This window comes from Puma concolor, chromosome A3 (assembly GCF_028749965.1).
Source record: "Puma concolor isolate L17-30 chromosome A3, mPumCon1.1.hap2, whole genome shotgun sequence".
In the NCBI taxonomy this organism is placed as follows: Eukaryota; Metazoa; Chordata; class Mammalia; order Carnivora; family Felidae; genus Puma; species Puma concolor.
The window spans coordinates 111,298,769-111,314,721 of NC_141669.1; the positions used below are offsets into that span (position 1 = coordinate 111,298,769).

Below are 15,953 nucleotides of genomic sequence, written 5' to 3' on the forward strand. Positions count from 1 at the left end.
GTTCATGATGGTGAATTACAGAGTAGTCATAACAAGTCCTTAATACAAATCTTTGGATTCACGGTGTTCACAATATTACAGAAAAAATGCCATGCATTCTCTTGTGACTTCCTTAAACATTGGAGTAGAAGGAATATTTGTGTCACATTTAGCAATTTTTTTTTAATATATTGTGCTAATTTCTTTTCCTTTAGCTCCTATAGTAGCATTTTGTTGTTGTTGTTTTATACCTGATATCCTGGGAACCCTGATGAGATGCTGGATTTTCACAAGAGAAAAGGACATCTTTATCTACTTTTGTATAAATGAACTAAACAAAGAAGAATAAGAATTTTTAAATCTAGGAAACTTATTTTCTTTTCTCCAAGGCCTGTGTATAGAGATGAAATACAAATGAAGATGGGGACCTGGGGAGCACCTCTTTGAATTTATAGCTCCCCCACACATCTGCCTGTCATGTTGGCCAAGGTCCTCACTGTAAAAGTTCTAGACTATTAATGGAAGTCAAAATCCAAGCATATTTCCTCTTTTCCTTCTAAGATGTGAATTCATTAGCATCATGGGCTGACCCGACAGCAACCTCACAATGTAGCCAAGGTTAAAAACACACACACACACACACAAAATACCATTGGAAAAACAACAGCTAAACGTGACCTTTTCCTCTGTGCCTTTAAAAAATAATAAATCAGCTGTTGGTGAAATAAAATTGATTTCCATTAACTATACACTTTTCATTTCTCTAACAGTACACACCTAAGTCCCTGCTCCTTTTTTACTCTTACTTTTTTCTGACATCCAGGTAGTACAGTGCGTCTCACCGAAGGGGCCCCTTGCCTGTTCAAGAACATACTTTTTTGGAGCTACCCACGTTCCTTACTTGGGTAAGTTCTTGTAAGTTATCATCTCATCAACTTACCTAATGAATACTTTCTCCCATGAACTAGATAAAAGTGGACTCACACTTTACTGCTTTCCTCAGGAACTTAGGATACCCACTTTGTCAGCCTCCAACTCCCTCTCTGATTCCAGAAGGAGAGTTGATGTGCCTAACACATTTCTCAAAGAATGTATATCAGGAGGAACAGTTATCAGCTCAGGATGTATATAGTCTAACCATATGTGAGACCATGTGCTCAGTGTCAGAGGGAAGGCAAAGATGAGTAAGTCCTAGTAGGGGATAGCAGGAGGTGTGGGCTACAGTGGGACTTTGGATGACTCAGCCAGCTGCCTGCTGTTCTGTGAGGAAGGACCATGGTAGAAGGCTACCTGTGGACTGGGAACATTCACAGGAGCAAGTGTTCCATGCTGCAGGGCCATCCAGAAAGGTTAGGCCCACTAGAGCTGCTCTCCTTGCTAGGGTAACTAGAAGTTGCAGACATCCAAAGAGGTATAGAGAAGAACCTCTAGAATGAATGAGGATCTCAGCACTGTTCCACAGAGGGTATAGCAGAAACCAGGTTTTTACCTGGGTGTTACCATATAAGCCAGAAGATTCTGAAAGAAGCATGATAATTAAGGGTCAGCTAATTAAGGAAACAATAAAAGAGTCAGAACTGAGCCTACTTAATTATACCTCCTAATTAAAAAAATTAAAAACAAAGGCAAAAACATTCCAGAGCCTGAAACTCCCCATGTCTTCTCTGGTGTTTAGTGGTGACAAAATCAGCGTCAGGAGTGAAGGACTAGGAGGATACCGGGCGAAGCTGGGTTTCTCTCTTGTGTGTGCTTGTACTGTATTTAACCCAAAAGAAAAAAAAATGTAATTCTTGACATCTTCAAATTATGAAATTGTAGTCTCCTTGTGAAATGTTTGCATGTCTTGTGATCTTGTCACACTTAATTCATGGTTCTCTTTTCACAGGTGATGAGAGTAAGCTGCCCAAGAAAACTGAACAAATGTAAGTCTTCATTTCTATCTTCTTTTTTCTTTTTTTTTAATTTTTATTTATTTTTGAGAGAGAGAGATACAGAGCAAGTGGAGGAGGGGCAGAGGGAAAGGGAGACAGAATCCCAAGCAAGCTCCACGCTGCCAGTGCAGAGCCCGATGCAGGGCTTGAACTCACAAACCGTGAGATCGTGACCCGAGCCAAAATCAAGAGTCGGACACCCAACCAACTGAGCCACCCAAGTGTCCCTCTGTCTTATTTTTTCTTTCTCAAAGTTGAATTACTCTGAAGAAGTGGCTGTCCCACTTTGAGATCAGCAATGGGTGGGAGTGAGCAGAGTGAAGTAGTGAGCAGAGCTTTAGTTCCCAGCCCCTGTCCCTCAGCATGGAGTCCTGCTGTCTTTGATATGTGCTCCTCTCTCCAGAACTCAGAGACTTCCTCTCTGCACACCCATGCATTTCAATGGCCTGACTCTTCTATGTCTTCTACATAGTACATTTTTTATCAGAGGCTTTCCCACAAATAAAACATCCCAAAATGCATTGGGAGAATCTGTGAAACCCCATCTGGTCTGAGTAGTGTTTCCTCTGGAGTTGACTCTCAGGCTTAGGGATCAGAGCTAGGATCTGAACTTAGGCTCTGCAACTTTAGAAAGGTCCTAGTGTTAACTTCTCTCCCCCCACATATAACAGGAAACCGAAGATAAGAAATAAACTCATTAATGTTTGTGTTATTCTTCTTGGGCTACCATAACAAAATATCAGAGATTGGGTCGCTTAAACAGCAGAAATGTATTTTCTCACAGTTCTGGAGGCTAAATGTCCAAGTTCTAGGTCCAGCAGTGTTGGTCTCTGGTGAGGCCATTCTCCTTGAGTTGCAGACCACCACTTTTTGCTGTGTCTTTACCTGGCCTGTCCTCTGTGCTCTAGTGGAGAAACAGAAGTCTTTGATGTCTCTTCCTCTTCTTATAAGGATACCAGTCCTACTGGATTAGTGCTCTACTCTTATGATCTCATTTAACTCTAATGACCTTCTTAAAGTTCCTATCTCCAAATACAATCACATTGAGGGTTAGAGCTTCAATATGAATTTTAGAAGGAAACAATTCAATCCATAACAATGCTGGAACTATTGAATTCCAAAAAGGAATTTTCCTTTAAAAATACAAACATAATAGAGTTCTGTTATTACCTAGTTAAATATTCCAACATAAACTACTATGGTCTAGACAAGTGCTTCCCAAAGGCCAATAGTGACAGGCCACAGAGAATCATCTAAGGATCTTTTTATAAATATATGATCCTCAGGCTATAGTAGTTCCCAGAATTACCCCTACCCCTCTGGGGTAGGAAACACTAAACTGTATTGGAAAAAATATAATGTGAGGAATATAGTCAGACTACAGAAAATTTGGAAAACTGAAAAGAAAGTAAGGAAAATAAGATCGGCTATAATTCCTCCTCTTTGGCACTACCCTTTAATATCTTACTGTGTATCTTTCTGGGTTTTTAAAAATTCTACATTTAGGTTTTATATAGTGGTAATTAATGTGTGTGAAGTTTTTTATTTTTTATTTTATTTTTTGTTTTGTTTTTAAGAGACAGTAAGAGCAGGGGGAGGGGCAGAAAGAGAGGGAGAGGAAGAGAATCCCAAGCAGACTCCACAATATGAGCACAAAGCCCGATGCGGGGCTCAAACTCACAAACCATGAGATCATGACCTGAACCAAAATCAAGAAGACACTCAACTGACTGAGCCACTCAGGCACCCCAATGTGTGTGCAGTTTAAAAAAATTTTTTTTATGTTTGTTTATTCTTTAAGAGCGGGGGGGAGAGAGAGAGAGAGAGAGCATGAGCAGGAGAGGGGCAGAGAGAGGGAGACACATAAACTGAAACAGGCTCCAGGCTCTGAGCTGTCAGCACAGAGCCTGACACGGGGCTCAAACTCACGAATCTTGAGACGATGACCTGAGCCGAAGTCAGATGCCCAATAGACCGAGCCACCCAGGAGCCCCTGTGCAGTTTTTAAATGTGTGGATTTTCTGCACTTTAGCAGCAAGTCAACTGCGTTCTCATACGTTGATGGGTATATATAGTCTTGCTTTGTATCTGCTGATACTTTTATGCCACTGTGCTTAGCCGCTGGATCTTCATTCTGGATCTTTGGCGTTTTTCCTAAACAGGGTACATTGGTACCCTGTTTCAGGGACTGGTATTGAGGGGTGCATGGGCCCATATCAGGAGACTTACTGAATCACAGAGCTGGTAGAACTTGGGCCTTGTGGAGTCCTAGGGAAGGCAACAGCAGTGCCATCTAGGCATGGAGCACACTCTTCCCTTGTCATGAATCTCGGGCCTCCCATTCAGGCCATTTTGAGTCCATAACCAGGTACCTTTGCATTCAGCTCTTATCTGAGGGTCTGTATAGGAGAAGGCCAAGAGTGGGGAGACCTGAACAGTGTTGGTACTGAATGATGTCTGAATCAAGCTGGGTGGGGAAAGGAGGAAGACATATATATGTCTTTGGTGTTGGTGTTTAGGTGTGGAGGATTGTGGTTTTACCTGGAAGTGGCCAAGCTCATTGTCAGTGTCCCTGCCAGGCCTACTTCATACCAGGATGGACCCCTCTCTCATGGCCTGGCCAACAGTCTTCAGGATATGCTGATTCTTGGAGCTATCATTTTGTTATGTATACTTTTTCTGTCTTTTTTTTTTTTTTTTTCTTCTACCCAACTCAAATCCTTTACCTATAATGTGGAGGTGTGGTGCAGGAGCCAAAGAGGAAATTAAAGAAGTTGGCAGTATGACATGGCACAGTAGAAAAGCACCAGGCTGGCGTCAGACCTGAATTCAAGTCTGCCATTCGTTTTCTGTTCCATGGACAACTTATTCCACCTTCAGAGGCCCTACTTGCTTCTTCTGTCCGAGGAGTTAGATCAGATCATTTCTGTGTTCCTTCCTGCTTTCCAATTCCTGTCACCTTCCTTTACCTGTTAAGAGATTCTCAGGCATAAAAATAGACTTTTCTGTAGTAGTCTGAGGCAAGGCTTTATCACTTTCTTGGCAGGCACCTCCTTTGCTTTTCAGGGCCTTGTGAATGAACCCCTTCTGTCTGTAATTATCCTGATAAGATCCTGGATCTCCCTCCCCTAAAGCATGATTCTCAACCAAGGGCAATTTTACTGCTCCTCTTCCCCCAGTCCTACCCCCGACTCCCAGAGATGGTTGACAGTGCTGGAGACATTTTTGTTTTCCCAACTGGGGTACTACTGGCATCTAATGGATAGAGACCAGGGGTGCTGCTAAACATCCTGTAGTGCACAGGACTGACCCCATGACAAAGAATTATCTGGCCCAAAATACGGAGATTGAAAATTTTTGCTTAAGAGGAACCAGTGTCGGATTTTCTAGGGACCTTCATAGCAGTCCCAGTCTGGCAAAGGAAGAAACCTTCATATAATCACTTTGGGAAAAAAACCTTATAATCACTTTGGGAAGTGAGGAGTCCAAGAGAAAGAACAAGATTGGCGGGCAGGGAGCAGGGAGGCTATAGGAAGAGAATGTTTCCCCTCAGAAACATTCTCTATTCTCTAGAGCAGGTAAGCTACTTGTAAAAGTGGTCTGCAGCTTGGAATTTGAATTTAAGTGGAGCTTATCTTCTCTAGTAATCTCTCTTGCCCCTGAGGTCTCCTACCCTGAGATTCCAGTAACAGCCAGCCCACAGCAGGCCTGGGAGGAGATGACATGAAGGTGTGGTGTGCTTGGTCCTGGAAAAGCAAAGTCTGTACCATGACACTGAAGGGGCTAGGGAGCCCACAGAGTTCTCTTCTGTTGGATCACAAACAGGGAAGGTTGGTCTTCTGAGCAGAATTAAGAAGAGTTGACTTTTCTGTCATGGTTTAGTAAGAGCAAAGTGTATCTCAGGTATGGGGCACATGGCTTAAAGGTTTAGAAATCATTGAGTTCCGTTTTTGTACTTTTCTCATTCAGTTCCTTAGGGAATGTCATTTATGTGCATGCAGCGTTTATTGAAACCTTATGATGCTGTAGTTAACCCATATTTTTTTGTTCTAAAGTAGGCTCTTGTCCCAGGTGTATGCTGCCGTTATTGAGGCTGTTTTGGCTGGCATTGCATGTTATGCTAAAACTTCCAGTCTAACAAAGGTAATTTAAATACCATGTTTCTCTTTCTTTAGTAGTTATTTCAGTGTAAAACTTCCTATCCATCTGTTTTGGCTTTGGATACCTGGTACTACTCAGTTTTGTGTGAGCTTGGGCCTCGGTGGAGCTGGCACCAGACACAGATGCCTGGAGAGCACTGGGCTTCTGTTGCCTGTGACCGAAGTGTCATTTGTCCTACGAAGGACCACTATAATCAGCACTTCTTTGTATATCTTTGTAGATCTTTGTGTTAAAGAAAATCATTCTGTAGCATAGTGTTTTAATTAATAGCTTTTAAAAAATCCTTTTAAAAGTTAAAAATAAAGAAAAATATAAAGTTAGGTAAGTTTGATTCTTTAATGTTAGGGAGAGAGCATGCAAGTGGGGGGGAGGGACAGAGAGACTGACTCTCAAGCAGGCTCCATGCTCAGTGCAGAGCCGGATGCAGGGCTCGATCCCACAACCCTGGGATCATGACTTGAGATGAAATCAAGAGCCAGACTCTTACCTGACTGAGCCACCCAGGCTCCCCAAGTTTGTTTTGAACTATATAGTGTGATTTCCTATAATTTAGTGTTAAAAAAAAAACCCTAAAGATTAGAAAATCTGACTTGCCTTTCCTAGACAAGCACATGTGTTCTTGTTCTCTGACCGTTCTCTTCCTTGCTGTTTTGCGGTTAACCTGCCCTGCTGAGTTGGATTCCTATATCTGACCCAGTAAGGAGATGAGAAGAGTCGGCTTGATGCCTCCCAATGCCAATAGGACCTTTCCTGAAGGAAGCCATTTGACATTGGAAAGGTTGTGTATGATGTAGATACCAGAGACACTGTAGCCGTAGTCACCAGCTCCCTGCTATCTCCCCTCCTCACTGAACTTGAATCCCTGGCACAACTTGGGATTTCTCAACTGTTTAGCTGGAAGTTTATGCACTATCAGTTCTCATACCTTTGTTTTTTTAACTGATCTTTTGTGAATCTAGGTATTTGAATATTCTTAGCATCTGACAGAAACTCCAAGGGCAGTAGTCTCTCCCTCAAGGCCAGGGGAGGGGGGGGAGAAAACACTTTTCCAGACCTCACAATGGCATCATCTCAGCTGGTTACAGTTCCCAGCAGATCAAGTTCCAGTGCCCACCTGCCTGAATGAAGTGTTTCCTGTGAACCCAGCCCAGAGAAAGCAGGCACCTGTTTCCCTTAACACAGTGTTTCCACTTTGATCTATTGATGTATACAAAGCAGTCATGTAGAGGGGAGGGGCACAGTGTTCTCCTGGCCAAATGTTAGAAGGGTACTTCCCATCAGTGATGTGTACTCTTTCCTGCTGTGAAAGCTCATTGTCTCTGTTTTGTGATTGGTTTTACAGGCCAAGGAGGTAGCTGAGCAGACCCTGGGATCCGGGTTAGATTCCTTTGATTTGACACAGTTTAAGGCAGGCCTACGGTAAGCAATGACTGCTATTTTATATAAGGAATTATTTTTAATGTTCATTTTATAAAGACCCTCTTCTCCCTTGTATTTGATATTCCACCTTCTCTTTGAGAAACATTCTAGTAAAATAAGGGGATGTGTGAAGGAGAAACTCAAGATCAGGGCTTTGAGAGGCCAAGGAGCCTAAGATGGAGGAACTGTATGAGAAAGAGTCAGACACATTCCTGATGACCGAAGGGGAGGCAGATCAATACCAGAGGTGTCGGAGACCTGAAGGACCCAGGTTCACAAGTTAGAAAGGTGAAGCTGGGGACATGAGAGGTGAAGCTTGTTGGGTCAAGGTCCCTGGGCACAAGAAGGCAGTCACTGCTTAGAAGAGCCTGGCTCTGGGCCTCCATGCCCTCTCAGGTCATTGACACCCTGAGCCTGGCCCTGCCTCAGGGGCTAGATGCTGTAGGAATTGGGCTTGCTGGCTTTCTAAGCATCACACATCTCCTGGCACATCACAGAGGCTCTCTGTGTGGTCTGTGTCCATAGCAAAACTTTCATGAACCCACTCCACCTAACCCTCTGTACCATATGAGGACCACTAGGTGCACTTTTTTTGCAAAGGAGACCGAAGACCCCAACATTGGGGAATTTCTTTAAGAACTCTATGGGACGTGCCCTGTGGTGCCTCATCTCTGTACCCCACATTTTCTTACATCTACAGCCCTGGGTAGTGAGAAGGAGTATTGAGAACAATAAGTCAGTCAATTGATCTAACAAGAGTTCTATCGCTGTAACTCCAGGAGTGGAGGGAAGAGCCAGATCTCTTTGGTGCAAGGCTTAAGGTTCCTTTCCTATGGGTCTTCTGGATCTTGTAGCTCAGGCCCTGAGAGGAAGGGGACAGAGGAAGTTCGTTCCCTTAAGGCCTTGCACTGGCCTGGATTATCTGTTCCTGGAAGACCTGAGTTTGAGAAAGCACCTTTGCTTTCCAGCTCTGTGACTTTGGGAAAGACAAGGAGCTCTCTGAACATCTGTTTCCTCATGTTCCCACTGTGCTGAAAGACTAGGCATGTAAACGTTAGCTGCTGTTGCATGGGGCTCTTCTGTGTCACCATCAACACAGCTGGCTTATTCATTTTCTCCTTTCCTCAGGGCCTTGCATAGGCCACTCAGCCTCTCCAGGACAGGCTACCTTTCAACCCCAAGGCCTTTTAGCCCCGGGTATACCTCCCAGCTGGAGGAAGGATTGGCAAGGAACGAATACCGGGCAATAGGATAAGCGTCTCCCATGGCCAGCCCTCCATCTGGAGCCCCACTCCCTTCTCTCCACAAGATCACTTTACTGAGTACCCTCACACTACATCAGATTAGCAAACCATCTCCCAAGAGGAACACAGGATTTGGCCTCTGCTTGGGCTCTGAGCAGAGATGGCAGCTTGACCCAAAGGTAGTAAAGAAGAGCAGGATTAGGACAATATGTCACAGCTGTCATAGCTATGGGGCAGGAGGCCGTGGGCCACTAGAGGGTCTTCCCAGTCTGCAATAGACTGTAGTTCTGTCACATGGTTCTCTTGTGCTCTGTCCAAGAGTCAAGGCAGCCCTGAGAATCTGCACAGAGGAAGAGCTATGACGAGTCAGACGCTGGCCCCACACTTGGGAAGGGTGCCATGAGGGCCCAGCACAGGTGCATTGCAGCTGTAGGTGTCTGGGGAGGGCACCAACACTGTGGTCACCAGGAGCAGACTGACTTCTTTTGTTTTGGGCCTACAGCTCCAAGATGACTTTTCATATACATGCTGTGAATAATCACGGAAGGTAAGTGTATGTTTGTGGTGCATACTCATTTGGAGCAAGTTTTAGGAACAAAGAAGAAGAGAGAGGCTGTCTTGTAACTGCTGATGTGGGTGGTCTTCATAGAGTTCCACACCTGGCAACAGCATTATGCCAGGGTTGGGCTTGGGGCTGGCTACACTCATCTGAGACTTTCTGCCCTGAGTGCTTCCCACTGAAGCATTGGGCATGGGGGTAGGAGGTGGACCTAATTCCCTCCAGCAGCCTATGTACTAATTCTACTTACATGCAACCCAGTGCCTTGAAAAAGCCCTGAAAGAAATCTAGGTCTGTGGGTTGCCACCAAGTTGAGAAAAGAGAACATTGTAAATGTAATATATATCTCTTTCCTCCTCTAGGAATGTGCCTCTGGACAGTGAAGATAGCTTATATTTCGTGAAGACGGTAAGCAGAGCTGTTTTAAGTCAGCTGGCAGAGAATGGCCTCTAGAGGGACATCTGCAAGGGGTGAGATAGGAGGATGTGGGATTCTTGGGCAGTCCGTCCCTTACCTGAGGAAACTGGTCTATTCGCAGGAGCATTTCATCTGCAGAGGGAGTGGGGAGCCTGTGCTTTCTGAGGGTGCCCAGGCAGCTGTGCCAGGCCCACCACATCATACCCCCATGCCTAGGCTCCCAGGGCCCAGAGTCTTAGCTGGAGGCTAGGAGAGACACTTCTTCCTAAGGTTAGGAAGGCTTCCTCTAAGTGACTGTGATTGCTCTGACCTCATATGGAAATGTGAGCAGAGGACAAGCCTGCCTCAATACAGGCTGAGTTTTCAGTGGCTTCTCTGTGTTCCACAGCCTGTGCTGATGCCCTTATTAACAGGGGTCTGTGAAAATAAATAAAAACAAATAGATAACAACAACAACAAAATGGGGCCTAAGCCACCAGTGAAGAGGGTGGTCAGAGCAGAACTTTCGGACCCATGTGCTGGGAGCACACTGATGGGCCATTTGGGTGGTTTACAGATGCAGAAATATAGGTCCCCAGGTCAGCTGACTGGCATGGCCTAGGGGAGCAGTTTCTAGATTAGTTGCTCCTGGTCACAAGCCAAGTCCTCCGTTTATCCCAGTGCATCCTGATGTGTAGATGATCGGCAAGCAACGCCTGAGAGGATAGTGGCCCATCCAGCCAAGAGTCTGGTTGAAATAGATATGGGCACAGATTATGCCTTGAGTCTGTTCTACGGCTACTGCCCAAGCCTTAATTCCAGTGAGCTTTTAGTCACCAGGAACTTGGTGCACAGGTGTGGATGATTCCGTGCAGATGCATGCCCACCACCATCACCAGTGGAAAACAGTCGTGTTATCTAAAGAAAGTAGTACATGGGGCGCCTGGGTGGCTCAGTTGGTTAAACATCTGACTTTGGCTCAGGTCATGATCTCACGATATATGGGTTCAAGCCCTGCATCGGGCTCTGCGCTGACAGCTCAGAGCCTGGAGCCTGCTTCAGATTCTGTGTCTCCTTCTCTCTGCCCCTCCCCCACTTCTGCTCTGTCTCTGTCTTTCAAAAATTAAAAAATTAAAAAATTAAATTAAAAAAAGTAGTACAAGAGGGGTAACTTTAAGGTTGTAATTTCTCTTTTTATAATGTATCTGTTCCCTGTATCTGTCACCATTTCGTATTGATGTTTGTTTAGATTTTATTAATTGACATAATCAAGAAGCCAGGAAATGCTTTCTGATATTAAGTGATAGTACTTTATCTCCTTGCCAGACGTTAAGCCCTGACTTCTCTACTTAGACTGTTGTGCAGTGCTTTGGAAGGTGCTTTGCACAATAGAAGGTAGTCGGGAGTCCAGTGGAATCATATTATTGTGTTAAGTATGCATTCAGCAGCCGCTAATGAAATAAGAAAGAAGAGAGAAGTTGTTGTTTTCAGTCCAAATCCTGTCCTCCCTTCCAGGCTGAGATGAGGTTCTGCCTTTTAATTTTCTCTCTCCCTTTCCTCAATATCAGAAGCCAAATATGAAAGTAAGGTATTGGGTATAACCCACAGGATTGTCTTCCTGATTGATCTAGGAACCAAAGTGGTATTCTCATTGCCACTTAAGAGAGACCACATAGCCCAGGAAGGTTTTGTATCTTTAGATGTTTAAAATTCTTTGGAGCAGATTAAGATAAAAAACCCCAGTTGTCAGACCTACTCAGAAAGCTAACTAAAACAGGGGCGCCTGGCTGGCTTAGTGAAGTGTGTGACTCTTGATCTCAGGGTTGTGGATATGAGCCCAGTGTTGAGTGTAAAGATTACTTAAAAATAAATCTTAAAAAAAAAAAAAAAAAAAAGAGGGGCACCTGGGTGGCTCAGTGGGTTGAGCATCCAACTTCAGCTCAGGTCGCGATCTCACGTTCCATGAGTTCAAGCCCCGTGTTGGGCTCTGTGCTGATAGCTCAGAGCCTGGAGCTGGCTTCGGATTCTGTGTCTCCCTCCCTCTCTGCCCTTCCCCTTCTCTAGCTCTGTTTCTCTCTCTGTCTCTTTTTAAAAAATAAAATTATTTTAAACAAAAATTTATTTTAAAAAAGAAAAGTTAACTAAACTATAAAAGCCTACCTGTCATTTTTGTACATTCTTTTTTCATGATGACATGAGAAATTAACAACTTCGGCTTTAACTCTGTTTTTTTCCTCAACTCTTCTGCTGCTTTTTTGTGTTTAGGGATCTAGCAATTTCTTCAAGAGCCCCAGGTCTCTTTTGTCTCTGTGCTGAGGGTGGTGCAGGGGTCCCAGGCAAGGACAAAGATGTGTGAAGGTGGGCTCTGCTTCAGGAGCTCTGCACCTGGGCATTCATTCAGCAACGTCAGACCAGGAGGAGACAGTACCTGAGAGGGCTCCTTGTGCCACTCATCATGTCCCTCACCAGATTTTCAGTCTTTCTAGACCCTGGCTCTGGCTCATACTATTTTCTGCATTTCTTCTGCTAGATTCCTCCCTCCCCCTCCCCCCACCCCCGAATTGTTCCATTTTCATTAGTTTTAATATAAATTAGGACTTACTTACCAGATATTCAAGAACTCTGTTGCTCCAATTTTTTTCCAGCCTGCTGAAGGCTCTATTTTATCTTGCCATAAAAACTTACATAGTTTTCTCTTAATTTTCTTGGTAGTGAAAGAAGCATTTGCAGGTGTCAGTATATACCCAGAAATATCCATGAAGACTTATGTACTAAATGATTGACTACCTTTCTAGGCTTGTCCAGAACTTGAGCCCAAACCAAAAAAGGAGTTAGTGAGCGTATTGATGTGCCAGGATGTGAAGAGCATGCGAGGGTACAAAAAAAACCCTGGAAGAAACGCCCTCAACTCTGAGAGGCCAGGGCCTCATCACAATTAAGAAGGAAGGCTGTTATGTTTCTCTTAGGGAAGATAGACAATTTGAGGGACTTTATAGAAGAAGCATAAATATACTTCACTGGCCCAGAGCTCCAGGATGGCTTATTCAGTTAAGCATCCAACTTTTGATTTCAGCTCAGGTCATGATCTCATAGTTTGTGAGTTCGAGCCCCACGTTGGGCTCTGCTTTCGCAGTGCAGGGCCTCCTTGGGATTCTCTGTCTCCCTCTCTCTCTGCCCTTCCTGCTCACTCTTTCTCTTAAAATAAATAAATAAACTTTAAAAGAAAAATGCTCCTCTAGCCCAAGTGTGTCTCTGATGCAGCGGCAGTTGCAGAGATGCCTGGGTAATGCTGAGGTTCTCTCCCAGTTCTGAGATGTAGTTCAGGATGACTTTCGTTTTCCTTAGAAACTCTTGAGTATTCTTTTGAAATGTGCCTTAAAGCAGCATTTTGTGGTCTGTTTCTTAAAGGTCTCTCCCTGAAAGTTTAAGACTGACAACTGGCCTAACTCTGTTTTCTCATTTGATATAGGCTTGTATGACTGTCTATGACATTCCTGACTTGCTGGGAGGAAGGGGGTGCTTAGGGTCTGTGGTCTTCTCAGAATCCTTTTTGACATCTCAGATCTTGGTTAAAGAAAAGGGTAAGTGTTTATAAGAGGCCTTTAGAAAGCAAAACTTGAGTTTTTTTGGTTTGTTTAGGCAAAATAAGTTATATATAATTTCATAGTACATATGTATATATAAATCATATATAATAATTATACATTATTGTATATTGTGATCTAATTATACATAATGTGTTATTAACATTAATATATAACATTATTTTCACATATACAGCCTTATTGGTAGTTAGGAAGAAGCAATTTTAAATAATAATTGGATCCTTTTTTTTAACCTTTGCACTACCTTGATAAAAATTAAAAGTGTAGATAAAAAGGACTGATTCCCAGGACTCTTCATTTAAATGTGTAATTCTATTTGTTGTAAGAAAAGTAATAGAGTTAATATCACAGGGAAAACTTTATTCCTCCCCTCTTAGTCTCCCTGTCCCCAGATGAGGAGGTTTTAAATTTCTGAGAGCATAAGATTTTGTATACTAATAAGAGGATCCCTCGCTCCTGAGAAGGGGAGGGGGTGTTAGCTGTTGGGCCTACAAGGTGGGCCAGGTAGTGAGCAGTAACTAGCATGTCTGTGGTCTTCCTGCAGATGGCACTGTTACCACAGAAACCAGCTCCATAGTCCTGACAGCCGCCATACCCAGATTCTGCTCCTGGCTGGTTAGTGTTATTCATCCAATGGAAGTGGACTTAAATGTGGAGAAATCGGGGAGAACATCTGAAGAAGAGCCTCTTCATTGGGTCCCTGGTGGGGTGTCAGATCCTAAACTAGCTGTTGTTCAGGAATGGAAGTTATTATCTGAGCTCTTTGTGTTTATGCAAACAAATCTAGTTTCTTTAACTCTCTCCTAATCTTGGGAAAGTGCCAAACGAAAGGAACTAAATGATTTCGGTCCCTGTTAAATTATTGAAAGAAAGACGTTAACACCTTCATGTTCCATATGAGGACACTGAGGCTAAGAAATTGACCAGCCTGTCTAAAGTCACACAGATAGTGCGGAATAGATCACATGGCTCCCTTCTCTGGTCAGAATGGTTGCTGCTGAGTTTTTACAGCAATGATTTCTCTACATGTGGAAGGGTCCCATCTGCACCAGTGGGACTTGGTCTGAAACTATGGTGCCGTGGGACACAGAAAGTATGACAGTAATGAGTGAAGTAATGGTCTAAGTACCTATTTTAGACTCTGTTTATATTGTTCCTACAATTCTGACATGGAAAGGGAAGAATCAGCCTCAGAGATGAACACATTTAAAGGAGAATGCACTCAAAATATTTTAATATGTTCTCTTCCCTTCATCCTTACAAATAGTTGTTTTTCCCTAAAATATAATTGGAGACAAAGACATCATTTCCACATATTGTAGGCTCATTTAGCTGGACCTCAGGTCTCAGTGAGAGAACCCACCATGGCTTTGGGCTCTAAGACTTGATGACTGGCAGCCAGCCAACTCTGCCAGCCATCAGGGCCTGAGAGCATGGGATTTGGTCGAGGGGCTGCCCTGTCTCCCGGAAATATTTGAACATGGGGGAAACCTAGCAGAATTTTACCCTTGAAGTAGGAAACTGAAAATTTGCACTCCTTTTGGATACAGGTAGAAGATAATGAAGTAAAATTGTCTGAGAAAACCCAGCAAGCAGTTAAGGTAAGCAGCCTTTTTATTCTTAATGTTAACATTGTATCAAAATGAAATGTAAACAATTTATGAAGATAATTTGGAATATTTCATTGTAGAGCTGATCTGAAGGATATGTTCCTCTCTGTCTCAATTCCTGCTTGCATTCTTCCCCTCCTGGCAAAGCTCTAGAAATAACCGTTTCTCTCTGTCACTGCCCCTCCCCTGCTCTCACTGTGTATCTCTCAAAAATAAAAAAACATTAAAAATTTAAAAAAAAAAAAGTGGGGGGGTGTTGACGCCTGGGTGGCTCAGTCAGTTGAGCATCTGACTTCAGCTCAGGTCATGATCTCGTGGTCCATGGGTTCAAGCCCCTTGTCCGACTCTGTGCAGACAGCTCAAAGCCTGGAATCTGCTTCAGATTCTGTGACTCCCTCTCTCTTTGCCCCTCCCCCACTCATGCTCTGTCTGTCTCTCTCAAAAATAAATAAAAATAAACCTTAAAAAAATTTTTTTAAATAACCATTTAATGGGATGCACAGTTGGAGGGGATTTGTTCCGCCATTTAGGCCTTTTGGTGTGTTGTAGGTTTTTTTTTTAATGTTTATTTATTTATTTTGAGAGAGAGAGGAAGTGTGAGTGAGGGGAGGAGCAGAGGGAGAGAGAGAATCCAAGTAGGTTCTGCACTGTCAGTGCAGTGCCCAGCGTGGCCCTATCTCACGAACCACAAGATCATGACCTGAGCCAAAATCAAGAGTTGGACGCCCAGTTGACCAACCTATCCAGGTGCCTCTGGTGTGTTTTTTTAAATCTCCCTGTACTATTACAAGCAGATCTCAGGTTGACCTAGACATATAGAACTGAGAGGTCAAGGCTTTGGGCCAAGGAGAACTGCTTCTAGTGGCTAGAAATCCACTGGAGCATGAACAAGCATAGCAGGCATTGGTGCCTGGACTCAGAGAGAACCTCACATTCTTTTCTTCGGCACAGGTCAAGAATGCCAGTAACATGACAAAGAGCCAGGCAGTGCCAGAGGTGTGGAAGAAATTGGGTATATCTGAGGCTACTAAGCAGCTTTGTAGATAGAC

The 15,953-nt window shown here is 43.7% G+C and overlaps 1 protein-coding gene across 4 annotated transcripts in view; it reads left to right on the forward strand.

Annotated features, from left to right (window-relative positions):
• The window catches only part of DNAAF9 (dynein axonemal assembly factor 9), a 130,917-nt gene that overhangs the window by 54,487 nt on the left and 60,477 nt on the right, over positions 1-15,953 (forward strand). For 3 of the 4 annotated variants that reach the window (XM_086701797.1, XM_086701798.1, XM_086701800.1), the window contains 9 exons: positions 803-884; positions 1,865-1,901; positions 5,966-6,053; positions 7,414-7,490; positions 9,237-9,281; positions 9,656-9,701; positions 13,159-13,270; positions 13,839-13,909; positions 14,845-14,895. In XM_086701797.1, the coding sequence (XP_086557923.1) occupies positions 803-884; positions 1,865-1,901; positions 5,966-6,053; positions 7,414-7,490; positions 9,237-9,281; positions 9,656-9,701; positions 13,159-13,270; positions 13,839-13,909; positions 14,845-14,895 (609 nt within the window). The remainder of the gene's footprint in view (positions 1-802; positions 885-1,864; positions 1,902-5,965; positions 6,054-7,413; positions 7,491-9,236; positions 9,282-9,655; positions 9,702-13,158; positions 13,271-13,838; positions 13,910-14,844; positions 14,896-15,953) is intronic. The other variant, XM_086701799.1, reaches the window with a different exon arrangement.